Below are 13,663 nucleotides of genomic sequence, written 5' to 3'. Positions count from 1 at the left end.
TGTATATTGTCCTATATTTTAAAAGGTCAAGCAGAATGGTCTAGGTAATTATGTAGTAGGTTACCTGATGGTAATTCCAAGCAAAATAAGGGAAAAGATGATACAGGATTAAATTGACATAGAATTAAATAATTAGCAATAAGGGAATATGATCTGATTTGGTTAGAATTATACATTTGGTTTAGTAATTTTGCAACGTAGTAAATTTTTGTAAGTTATTTAACTTAGTACCGCATAACTTTCTGATTAAAAACATTAGGTATGCTTTTTTTAATAGATTAAAAAGTGGGCAACTATTATCTTCACAGTCAGGGAGGCTAGGATCTGGAACCGACTTCCAAGGGAAGTGGTGCTGGCTCCTACCCTGGGGGTCTTTAAGAAGCGTCTTGATGCCTACCTGGCTGGGGTCATTTGAGCCCAGTTTTCTTCCTGCCCAGGCAGGGGGTCGGACCTGAAGATCTACAAGGTTCCTTCCGACCCAACTTCTATGATTCTATGATCTCTAAAAATATACAACCCCCACCATCAATCGGGAATTGTTAATAACTGCACTATGATGCATATGCCCCAGAAGGAAAAATTAAAGGTTCCACGGGCAACCTTCATTCTGGCATTTTCTGCCTTCTGAGTGCTTGATTTTTTTGCAATCTTAATATTCTTTGAACATGGAATATATGCATGTGGATGAGATAAATACTACCACATACTTTGCCATCATATGTAATGAATAACTACATCTGCCAAGTACAATTGAGATGACAAACAGCTAGGGTAAGTATATGGTGGCTCTGAATACTGACATTAGTGTAGTTCCTTTGGGTTTATTATTTTCTTCACTAATTTGTATGCTGAACAGTGTCAGTTAACGTGGAATGATTTGTTCAAGGCTCCAGCTCGGAGACATTAATCTTTATTATATTTGCTTTTGAGCCTGCTATAGGTTTATGCCTAACCAAACAGGAAGGCAGGTTTGTTTGGGAGGCTGCGAGCTCCTCTCATCCGAGCAGATTTGTCACAGCAATTGCACTCCACAGTGCCAGGAGCTTTAAATTCACATAGGACAGCCTGTCATTGTCTTGCAATCTGATGGTTCAACAGTGGATGTGTAGTTATACAATGCCAGTGTTTTCAGGATGTTTTTTTTTTAAGACGGCTTTGTTTGCTTTTTAACAGAAAAAGTAAGAAAGTAGGAAGATATTTTTGTTCCTTCGCCAAAACCAGGCACTCGTGGTTTAGCTGACTCTTTTATAATGTTTGAAAATGTTGAAAAGAGGGAAATAATTTTTTGTTACATGCAAGTTGTTAGCATTGAATTATTTTTCTGGGCCTTCATATTCAGGTTCTGATAAAAAAAGAATTGTGGAAATCGGTAGCCTATTTATGCCTGTTCAGAGCCCGTTTGTCATAAGTTTTTAGGATGTTGATTCCAAGGACAATTCCTGTGACAACCAATGTAGATGAAGCATCATGGGGAAAGCTTATCGAAGTCTCAGGACCTATCCAGCCTTTCCAGCTTTGGCCAGGAAAGAAGGGTGATGAGGAGAGAAGGCAGAGGGAAAAAATGGCTCTAGTTTCCAGCAGCAAGGGAAAAGTAAATCCAATTTAACCTCTCTCAGCTTCTAAGAAATGGAAACCCTTTGTGCTCCACAGAGAGTGAAAGGAAGAACAATGGGGAACCCTATTCCTCCTTAATAGGCAGCCGACGAAGAAAAAGCTAAAAGGCTGCTTCATCGGCTAAGGAAGCCAGAGATGCAGCATTGCCCCACACTAACCCAGTGTCTAGGCATTGCATGGCAGTTTGTGGCTCTGAGGCTGCCTTTGATGCAACAATACCTCCCTGTGTGTTACATGCTTTTCCTACGTTAGGGAAAAATTCTTTTAGGCAACTGATGAGATTTGCCTGAAAGATGACAACTGCTTTAAAGAGGAAGGATGGCTCTCTGGTTAAGGCTGGGAACATGGAAGATCTGGGTCCTAGTTGTGGCTGTCAAAGGAAGTTTCCTGTGTGCCTTTTGACAAGCCGCTTAGATCCTCAGTCTGTAAGTTTTTCCGCCTGTAAAATGGGATTTACAGTAACCCTCTTGCTGGGGGCGTGATGTAATCTTGGGAAGCACTTCAAGTTCCTTGACTAGCTGTTCTCTAGAGAGCATTACTTGGCAAAGTGTCCTATTATTGAGAAAGAGAGACTGGTTGCTGTTGTGAAAGATCTTCTGTTTTGAAGACTGAAAGACTTGCTATAAGACAAGTTCAGACCTAAGCTAATGCCCATGACAGATGTGCTTTGTTTAGCAAAGTACATAGCCGTGAATATAATATCTCCCCCTGCCCCCATACTTGTCTGATATCTTTTCCCTCTACTGGCAACTGGAAAGAGTTTTTATGTATTTTTAAAAGTCAGAAACTGAATGTCACCTTGCAATGACAGTGTGCGCCAATAAGAATCTGGATGGGTCATGCGGGACAGTTGAATGCCAGATATGTGCCTGGGGGTGTTGGTTGTAGCCGTGTTGGTCTAAGGACATAGGCAGACATGTGTCTGTCCCCACACCCACTCTCCCCCTCTCCTCCCATTTTGTTTCCTTCAGTTTGTGTGGCTGTCTCTACCATAGAAAGGTCCAACACTGGACTAGCAGATTGGAAACAAGAGATCTCATATGTAGGAAAACTTCTACTGAATCATTTTATAAAATTTTTCTTTCATCGGTATTATTGACCCCTTACTTGCTACCAACCAGAAACAGATGAAACCCATGTGCTGCTTCTTTCTTTATGTCTTTGACATATTCTTTGGAAAGCAAGTCTGCAACCCTATCAAATTCAGGTCTTATAACCACTGCGTCTATTATTAAACAATGAACCAAGTCAAGAGATGCCCAGACTCTCCACAGAAAGGGACTTGGAAAAGAAGGTGGAACATACATTTTTAACTACAAATATGTTTGATCTTTTGACCATGGGTATGAAACTGCTACAGAATTCAGAAGAGGGGAGAGGGAGGGAGACGCCAGCAACAAAAAAGAGAGAACTTCAGTCAAACCTTGTCCTTTTTAAAATATACCAATAAAGAGATCCAATTCCAGCATCTAGACAGGTCCATCACCTGCAGCAGCAAGGACTGCTTGTGTGAGATAGGGGGAGATGGAGTATGGATTATCTAGGAAAGTGGAGCCCAAATCCAGCCCATTCCAGAGGCTGGCACTGCAGGGCTTTGCAAATCTATGGGCTGCCCAGGATCTTGACTTCTGAAACAAATCATGTCAAAGCAAAGCAAAGCTCCAGGAGAGACCTGTTGGATTCGGGATTTCATGGAAACTCTCTTGAATGGATCCAGTGCAGCCATGACAGGTTCATGCACTGAAGTGAATGCTTTAATAAACCTTGTGTTCTGAATTTTGAGCTTGCAATGAAATTCAAAACCAGATGAGTTTCATGCAGTTTCCTTGCAAACATTTCTCACAGCTGCAGATGTAAAGTCTGCACAGTGCCTCGCTAAAATCAATTCTCTCCTGCTGCCCACAAATGTTGTGCCTCTGCCTATCTTATATCTACTTGATGGGCTTGCCTATACTTGATTTTGGCATTTACAGTTGGAGAATTGATAGCTGTGCTTTGCTTTGCCATGTATGTCTTTTAACTAAACCAGGCTCAATGCTCCCAGAATCCCTTTTTGGTGATGGCTGTTTGCTATGGGAAGGCAAACTCTGCTCAGTTATTTTGATATGAGGCTAAATTTTCAGGACTCGCACTTAAACCTTGTTCTATCTTGTTAATGGAGCATATCCAATTCAGGAAGGCACTGAGGGATGGTACATGCAGAACCCACGGTGCCATACTTAGGTTGCTCTTCTAACTATTTTAATGTAAGTTATATTCAACTCTATGTATTGTTAACAGACTGGGTTGCTGTAGCAGAGGCTGGGGTTGCCCATTATTCCCTTGCAGTATACTGGTGCACATAGGGAAGCATTTCTTCTACTGGATTTTCATCTGATGGTGTATGAAAATTTTGCTACAATTCAAAGACGATAGATCTAATTTTTTGTTTGTTTCACACCACAATAAATCATGGATAACTCCACAGAAGTCAAAAAAGACATGCTGGTATAAAACCAGAAGAAATGCAGAACCCTAAAACCCTTGGTTCAGAGATGATACCTTTTATTAGACCAACTAAGAAATTGCAAAAAAAATTATGTTGCTTTGCAAGCTTTCGGGCTCACAATCATCTCGGAACCAAGAGTTTTAGAGTTTCGCATTTCTTTTTGTCTCAGACCGACACGGCTACCAAATACATCCCTGGTATAACACCAGAGCATACTTAGGCTATTATACTCATGTCTTCTGTACCTCAGACTCTTTGTGTTTGAACAAAAGAATGAGTTTTTTGAGGATGGTTTATGCTGTGTGACTTTACACATGCAATCTAAGTACTGGCAGATGACTTCAGTCACTGTTGGTCTAAGCTGGATTTGAACTGGGAAGTGCTGGTGAGGTAACAACAAATCTATGAATTCCCCTTGTAGTGCATGCACTTGGTTACTAATTTAGGATGTTAAATGACTCTTCAGGAATGCTTCACAAAAGCTGCAGGTTCCTTTTGATGTAATCCTGATTTTGAGAGGACTTCAAATTCTGCAGGAGAGTTGTTCAAGAGACTACTGAGTGAGTGTTGGGAGCGTCCTATTGAGAGAAACAACTTAGAGTCTATTCAAACAAAAAGTGGCGAATAAAGATTTCTACCGTCAGCATGTTCAAGAGTAACGTCAGGATCAGTAGAGTTTTCACTGTCTTCATTCGTGGCGATTGCACTTTCTGTGGTCATTAGGTCTTCTAATTGGAGAAAGTCTGTTATATTGTGGAGGCTTGTGGGCAACTGCAAGGCAGGAATGTTGGAGAGAAAAGAAAGAAAGGAGAGGCAAAGTAAGACCCAGTTTCCATTTTATTTATAATATACAAAAGTTGATATCCTCACCCTCATAAGTGCCAGTGGGCAGGTTCTCCAGCCTGCTTTATATTGCTTTTACAGTACAGGAGTGAATGGCTATTTTGTATAAATAACCCAGAGATATGGTGGGGGTATAGAAAGTGAAGTATTCCCTCCTAGGTACAAGGTTTGATGGGGATGCAGCAGGATCATACTGTACTTCAGGGTTAAGGACAGACATTACACATAAATCAGTATAAATGATTGGAAACCGATTTAAATCTGTAACACAACAGAAGTTCAGTGCACATAAATCACTTTGCTGTCTTGGTTTGTGGTTTATGACCGAAAATGACCAAAACCAGTTTAAGATATACCTGGATGGACGTAGTATCAGGCTTAACTTGATTTAGGTTAAATTGGTTTATTGAACGTCTGCTCCAGATCCCCTACAGATTCAAGCTGTCTGCTTCAACTGAGCAGGGAGGCGGGCTCTAACGCCCCCCAAGCTTCTGGCCTGGGCCACTGCAGGCATGTGGCTGCATTTCCAGAATCACAAGTGAATGTCTGTTCACTTGCTTCAATCTACGCAACTTAGATTAATTTGTGAAGATTGAATCAATTCAGCCTCAGGCTTTTTGACTGTCTGTACATAGCCCAGGAGCTCCCAGCTGGGTGGCTGTTAGACTTCTCTAGTCCATAATGGGGCAGGTGCCATAAGAGGCATATGCCCAGAGAGCTACAACCAGGTGTTTTTACCTCTAATTAAAGAGCAGCTGAGAATCAAGCCCAATATTTTACAAAACAGGTGTATGAGAGAGAGTGGGAGGAACAGGCTAGTAATAAAAGGAGAGAACCCTCTAGTGAACTCTCTGGATTTCCACTGTGAATGCATGTGGATTCATCATAAGCTACATCCGCATAGGGAGGCCTGGGTTTTAGGATGCTCCCAGGGAAGTTTCCAGTTAAGAGCACAGTATGCTGCTTCATCAATTTGTAAAGTAAAAATTAAATTGCATTTTTGCTTAGTGTCACTGTGTGAACTTTTGTCATAAGGAAAAAGCAATTTTATAACTGCTTTCCACAGCAGTCCCTAGCAGCAAAATTTCAAAACATCAGCATAGAGACAGGGAAAGCAGAATTTACCAATCTTCTAGAAGTTTGCAGATCAGTTTGTCTGGTGTGTTACATCAGTTTGACATTTGCTCATCTTCACTAAAGCCGGTGGAAACACACCAAGACAGAACTACTGCACAGCGGTGCAGAGGCGGGCTGAGAATATTTTGCGCAATTCAGCAACTGTCACAAATATTTCCAGCTTTTTGCAAAGCAAAACCCCTGGCATTTGGTCAGCTTTTTTCCTTTTTTTTTGCAACTCAAGTCATGACTTACTGCTATGTAACTTTAATGGTTAAAACCATATTGACAGGTCAAAAGACAACATAGGGAATGCAGGTTCATGCTGAACTGGAGAGCCTTGGTTTAGTGACACTCACCAGAGTTGGCACTTCATCATACCATGTGTCATTCCTGTCTTTGAAATCCGTTGTTGTACTTTCTTCATCCTCTAGAACTGAGCTTGCTAAATAAAATACAGAAAATGAGTTTCAGTGTCAGTTGATCACCCTTGTCTAAATTGAACAGTCCATACATTAATACATCCAGCATGAGAGGATTTACCTCTGTTTCCATCTCTGTCTTGCTATATATGTATGTGCGCATACACTTGCAACATGTGGTGAATAAAGCCTACTTAAATCCTGATGAACTTAAATCCTGATAAACTCCTTTTCCCATCTCAACTAAATCTCTGATTATAGACTTACCTTTAAAAGAGCAGGTCTCAACTTTTTGAGATGCAAGGCACCCTACAGAAGATGCCAACTGTTAGTTTTCACAACAAAAAAGTAATAGAGCATTTCTTCTGTTGCAAAGAACTCAAAGGACACAACAGCTCCCAATGTATTTAACACGCTGGATTCCTGCTTGAAATCTCCAGTTTATCTTGTGAATCTTGTTTGCACACCTAGCCGTGCTAACACTGCATGGCACCCTTGAACGAACGGATCTCAAGGGACCCCAGGATACCATGGCACCTGGTTGAGAATCACTGACCTTGAACCTTCACGATTGCCAGCAGGTATAAGGGGACATTTTGGGGGAAATCCAAGTAGAAAACGGGCAAATCAATTTTTCAGCATTTAAACTTGTTGTTTGTTTAAACAGCAGTTCAAAATGAAAGGGTTTTTATTCTAGTCTCACATGTGTTACCCAACTCCTTGGCACAGTTCTGTCACACAGGTCCTATCACTTTCTCCCACAGACATGGCCAAGTCTGGCTGCCTTTCCAGCCAAGAGGAAAACAGAGAGAGAGAGAACAAGACAGGACAGAAAGGGCAACTACATGAAAATAGTTGGTAATTCTTAAGAAGGTCAGAAGAACACAGGTGCCATCTGTTCAGATATCAAACTTACTCATGAAACTGTGATCATCCTTCGATGCTGATATTGTTTGCAGTTTCCTGGGAGCCTTTAATTCACCATAACTAAAAAGGCTGCCACTTAAGCTGTTGCTTGGGATATGATGATGTTGCCACTTCCAAATGCCACTGTGAAACTTAACTCTATTAGTCCAAGAGCTAATAATAAGTATATGCCTGAGTTCAAAACCCAAGATAGAAACACTTCCAAACAAACTTTTGAAGAACTTGAATTTCGATTCATACTTTATACCTGGTCTCAGTCTCTGCAGCAAGCTGAACCACTCTCCATCTCCAAACACCTTTTGAAACTTTTGTTATCTGTCATCTATCACCTACTCTTTAGATTAGCTTCACATTTTATTTGTGCAGAAAGCTGATCAAAAAATGGCCCGGTCCTGTAAGGTATCTGTGAAGTATCGGTAGCACTTCCTGAAGGTCTCGGCTCAAAAGTTTTGAGTATCAGGATTTCAGGCTTTTCTGATGCAAAATGGTCAAGTTCAAAGAGGAATAAAGAAAGTTAGGCCTTGTTTTGAGCCACCAACTCAAACACTGACTTTGTAACTTTAGCTTTTTCTGCCTAGCACTAATATATACCTAGTACCTTCTTCTGAGTAGGTGAAAAACAATGAAGTTTCACCTGTACAAAGATCTAAGAGTTGGGAATGGGCACTGTGGCTACTAATTTCTTCTGACAATCAGGCCAGCAAGTGAGGTATCTAAAGCCCTCATCCAGGAAAACATTTTAAAAGGAATGAATATTTAAACATATGAGCAGCCTGGGACTCATATGAGCAGTCCAGTTGAAATACTACCATTTCAGTATGAATTTAGGTACCGAATTCTAAACGTCAGGTTTTAGAAAAGGCAGACTCAGGATCTTCTTGTGGATAGTTTTAATCCAAAGACATGCTTTAGGAACATTGTGCATCCTCTGCATTAATCATACTTGTCCTTTGCGGAGGGATACATCACGTGCAGTGAAATGGGTCCCCCTGCCATTCAGAGTTGTTGGAAGTCCCAATTTGTATTGCAGGACTTTTTTTGCCTCCTGTACGGTGGCTGAAGAGGGCAAGAGAGGAGTTGTTGAAAGGAAAGGTAAAGAGACTGAGTTTCTCCCCAAATGAACCCCAGCAACGGGTTCAAAAGTGTAAAAACCACCTGGTTACTAACCATTTTATTCTGAGCAGTGGGTATCTCTGATCCTTTCATTCCCTCCTGCACTAGCTTCTGTTCCAGTGTTTCTCTACTTATACTTGATGAATAGAATTGCTTCCATTCAACACACTCCATATCCCAATGTGATTTCCAAAGTGATAAATGATATATTGGCAGCACAGTTCAGTTAATTGTTTGTAAGCAAAGAGGACAGCTATCCACAGTGTGAGAATAGAAATCAGGGCATACTGTATTGTTTTAATATGTTTCTATAGGGGAAATAAAACATTAAGTGAGCAGTCTGTAGTGTTTAAATATTAATTTTTTTTTAATTGCACCAGTGACAACTGGGTGATCTAAGCTGCATCCTCAACTCTTGGGCATCTGAGATTAGAAATATACTGCTTTAATCTCTCTACTGAAGAAATGAGTTTATCCATTAACTTCTTTGTTTTCTTTATGAGGTTGTGCATGAATTGGAGCTGAGCAAAGGGTGGATTGTTTGGGCCCAGTATTTGAACCAAAAAATTAGAGGAAAATCAGGTCAGGTTGAATCAAAACATAAAAACATGTTTTAGTACCTTCAGACATTTCTGTCTGAAGTTATTTTTTAAAAAATATATCCAGTTCTAGTGCAACTTTATAGCATGAGACTGAGATCCCAGATGCCTCTATCAAAATCTTGAAACCAGAAAATCTAATGTTAGATTTCTAAATCCACACTTAGGGACTTAAATAGAAACTTCTATTTAGGCATCTAAATATAGACTTTAGTTACTTAAACGTAGGCACGAAGCATCTACTTAGGTGCCTCAATATGGGTTGGAGAGTCAAACTTTAGGAACCAAGTTGGTATAAATAAATGCCCTAGACAAGTACAATATGGAAAGCAAGAAAGCAAACTTCCCTTTGAGAGAGTTAAAAGGGCCGTGATTTTTCAGAAAGTGTTGAGCATCCACCCTCTGCACATCAGGCCCTTAAATGACTTCTCATTTTGCTTACCTCAAATTTCAGTCACTGGAAATCTTCACTTATTTCTAACATTTTAGCCTGCAAGATGGACTTTAATCTTCAACTTCCTTGCCTGCTGGGTCTCTCAGTTCTGGTGGTTAGTAAGGGCATTAGCTGCAATGTACTTTCCCAAGTGTGGGAACCATCCCCTGGGAACTGAACCGCGGTCAATAAGGAATGTAACACAGAAGTGTCAGCATTCACTCACTACCAAAGTAGGGTGGGCTTTGAACTTGCAGCTTGAAGACGAAAGCCTGTATTATGGTTATTATGGGAAGGATAAGTCTATTCCTAGACTTATCCTTCCCCTTCCTTTGTATTCTATGGAGAAGACTTATTTCATCTCCTCCAGCCTACTTGCTGTGAGCCAAGGCAGGCCTGCTTGACTCTACTGGCGAGCACTGCCATAAATTGCATAAATTGTCGTAACACCTTTGCCAATCACACAGATCAGGGTCTTGTTACATCTGATGCTAAACACAGAGGAGGCCTCTCTTCCAGGGAGCTTGTAATCTAATATTATTTGTGAGTAGGGAACTATCATTAAAATCTCTCTTCTACCTAATGATTTTTAAAAAAATCAAGGGCTTGATCATTTTGGCCAATCTACTTTTGGGAAGAGCTCTAAAAGAGCAAATAATGGTAGATCTGAAATGCTTCCCTAGAGAAGCTATAACCCACATATATGCATGCATGTGTGCATGTGTGTTTAACACATTTTTTCTCTTCAGACCTAAAATGGCCAACCTCCTCCTTCCCCCTGAAAGTTTAGAAAAAGAAATATTTAAAATGAAGAAGAAAGGCAAAGTTCCAGTGTGGAGTGGGAAATGCCCCGAGATGTCCATAGAGCAACCCCATCTTGGGATTTATAAAAATAATGCCATTACATTACCATTACCATGTTTGGATGACGAAGTTGTAGTTAAGCGTGTCCATCTGCATGAGCTCAGCAATATGCATCGGAAGGATCAGGTAAGGTTATAATCCCAGGCCCAACTGAAAAAATATCCCTTATACAGTACTTGGTGAATGAGTGCAGATGGAGAAAACCGATTACCACAGGGAAACCCCAAGCGGAAAGTGAAAGAAGTTTATTACAAACATAACAAGCAACCCATTCATGGAGCTAATTACACTGTTGGCATTGCAATGGCTCTAAGCTCTGAAGAATGACCTGTTCTCCAGGCACCCAAAGGAAACAATGTAAGAAAACAAAGATGTAGATCCCTAGGGAACCTCACATAGAGAGATGTGACACAGAGGGACTCTGACATAATTGGATTGTGTGCACTGAAGATTGGCAAGGTTTGCCACTGATAACCAGCAAGGAGTCCATATCTGCCCATGTATTTGCCTTATTTATCTAGTGCAGACAGAGGCTTAAAGAGTTAGATGTGTTTAGATGATCATAAAGAAGGTTGAGGGGCGCCTTGAGGTACCTGCAGAAATAGGAAATACAACATAGTAATGAGCTCTTCAGTTGGGCAGATTTAAACAATGAGGGTGGTAAACTGCTGCAACAAATAACTGAGCTAAGTGGTGGGGTGGCCATCTATTCAGTGTTCAGGTCAAGACTGGATACTTGCCTGGAAGACTCACTTTAGTAAAAAAAGAAAAAAACCCCAACAAGCTTTTTGGATTAACTGGGCCTGTGTTATACAGAGCGTCTAATAGTCCCTTCTGGCCTTAAAAACCTATGGTTCTTATGAATTGTCAGGTTTCAGTTACAAGTATTTACAATCTCACTCTAGTTATCTAAACTCCCCAACACAGGGGTTTAACCATACTCCATAAATGTCACCCTGTTTCCAGAACATGGTGACCAATCTAGTGAAACGTATTTCCCTCGTGTGCACCAAACATATTTTTGAGTCAGCACACAGCAAGGCTGGACTCCTTGAAGTTAATGGAAACTTTGTTATGAACTTCAAAGGAGCTAAGATGTCACCCCAAGAACTAGAATATGGTTTTCCCTGTACAATGGGACAGTCCAACATTTATGAACAGCTCTACTGTTACAAAAGCAGTATGAAAGGTTTTTTTTTGTTTTGTGCTGTGTTTTTTTTTTAAACCTATTTGAACAACTCTGGAGGGGGAATACTTCATGGAACAACAATACTGTTCTGTATGGAGAGAAATTCACTGGGAACAGGCATCCAGTACAGAGCCTGTGGCCCACTTTGAAATAGGGCTTAAATCAGGCTTAAGTTGTATATGTGCATTGGACCTTTAATGGTCCGATGTTCAGAGGTAAATATCACCTAACATGATGGCAGACAAGTTTTTTGGGGTAAATTCGATATCTTTTCTTAGACCAACTAAAATAGTTGGAAAAATTCTTCAAGCTTTTGGGTGCAAACAACCTTCATCAGGCTGAGAAAGCAAGAATGTTTCCAACTATATTAGTTGGTCTAAGAAAAGATATCGGATTTACCCAAGGAACCTTGTCTGCCTGTGTCCTTAGACCAACACGGCTCCAACCTATACACCTAACATGATGGTAAATTTTAGGGGGAACTGCAGGAGAAAGCATCAGCTTTCTATTACTGTATCTGAGCAGTTTGTAAAATCTGAATACCCCCTACTGTCTGGTGTCTTCCTCTCTCCTGCTACCTTTTCTCTTGCCATTGTTTTTGCAGATGTAGGCTGGTGCAGATGTCAATTAATCACTGCATTTTGCATTGCCAGATTCTAACTGGGAGCATTCTAGTTGAAAGTCCCCAACTGTGATAGGATTGCAACTTCTCATGCCAGGGCAAGACACAATGTCTTTGAAAGCTCCATGCTGCTACAGAAGTTTTTCAATGCATATGCATACAATGGCCCACTCTTAAAACGATGAGCTCACTATATCAGCTGAATGGAAAAGCCTCTTAGGGTGAGTTTCAAAGTACTCCTGTTGTGAAGGTCAATAGACTGAGTAAGAGTTGGATGATGCTTGAAGATTAGCATGTCTCTCAGGTACCTCCAAGCATAACAAAGAGCTTTTGAAGATGGAAGAGATCAAACCAACTTCAGACTTTTCTTGTAGGCTGAGTGACTTAAACTCCCATGTGCATTGCCAGCAAAGGCCCAGCTGCCATCTAAGTTAGTGAGAAGATTTTGAGCTACCCCCTACATGGGTATGTTTTATTCCCTGTCAATAATGAAGATGTTTTTCCCAACTACTCAGCTGGTCTAATAAAAGATATCACATCTACCCAAAGAACCTTGCCTGCCAACACTGGAAGAATTCACCTTAAGAAAAATTAGAAGACTCATCCATGGTTTCCCTGAAACCCCACACCTCTGTCCAAGCATAGAATAAAAGAAATGAAAAGAGCCATATGATTGATTAGCAATTTTATATTGATTAGCAATATTTAAAGGACAGAAAGCTGCTTTCATACACCTAATGAGGTCATTGGTGTCAATCAGAAAGCATTGCATCTTTTACAATTCAAGTTACTTTATTTTCATTCATTAATTGAAATTGGCAGTCAAAACCCACTGGTGAACTCTTAAAATTTAAATGCATATGAGCCTTTGTCAGGATTACATTAGTGTCATTTGAGGCCCCTGAGCATTTCTCAAGTGACAATACTAATCAACCCACATAAACTGGGTATTTTTTCAAAATCTACAGGCCAGATTCAAACCTAGCAGAAATGGGAACAAAGCTCTTGACGTCAATCCACGTTGCAATCACTGATAGGGAGTCTGTCTATAGATCTATAGCTGTATTGCCGAAGAGGACTGAGGTGCACGTGTTTACATGACTGATTCCTCTTTTCAGATAAGATATCCACTGTCAGCTTTTCTAGGAGTATTTGTCTATTTATAACAAAATTGATATCTATCCACTAGGAGAAGTCATGGGTTAGGGAGCTACAGAGAGCTAGAGGGGTATCTTGCTGGTTTTACCACATGTGCATTCTGTTGGTCATCAGGTGTTGCCAGAGAGTCAGACATAGGTTACAAGCTGATCATAGTTGTAAATGTGTTAATGACATTTCATTTCTCCATGTTTTGTCTTTCCCATTACAGCAGAGGATTGAGGCAACTTGATATATTGGCTTAGCCCTATCACTGCATACCTTTTTCTAATGCC

The 13,663-nt window shown here is 40.5% G+C and overlaps 2 protein-coding genes across 7 annotated transcripts in view; one reads left to right on the top strand and one right to left on the bottom strand.

Annotated features, from left to right (window-relative positions):
• The window catches only part of LRRC38 (leucine rich repeat containing 38), a 111,066-nt gene that overhangs the window by 33,921 nt on the left and 63,482 nt on the right, over window positions 1-13,663 (top strand). The gene's annotated exons all lie outside the window — the stretch shown is intronic.
• Window positions 1-13,663, bottom strand: part of PDPN (podoplanin) — a 30,113-nt gene that overhangs the window by 6,150 nt on the left and 10,300 nt on the right. For all 5 annotated transcript variants that reach the window (XM_006038710.3, XM_006038711.3, XM_025195232.1 and 2 more), the window contains exons 2-3: window positions 6,421-6,506; window positions 4,741-4,873 (exon numbers count right to left, since the gene is read on the bottom strand). In XM_006038710.3, coding sequence (XP_006038772.1) covers window positions 4,741-4,873; window positions 6,421-6,506 — 219 coding nt within the window. The remainder of the gene's footprint in view (window positions 1-4,740; window positions 4,874-6,420; window positions 6,507-13,663) is intronic.

The sequence above is a fragment of the Alligator sinensis genome, unplaced genomic scaffold (genome assembly GCF_000455745.1).
Source record: "Alligator sinensis unplaced genomic scaffold, ASM45574v1 scaffold1390_1, whole genome shotgun sequence".
NCBI classification, from domain to species: domain Eukaryota; kingdom Metazoa; phylum Chordata; order Crocodylia; family Alligatoridae; genus Alligator; species Alligator sinensis.
The sequence above is the reverse complement of the archived record's forward strand: the minus strand, read 5'-3'. Positions and strand labels throughout refer to the sequence as shown.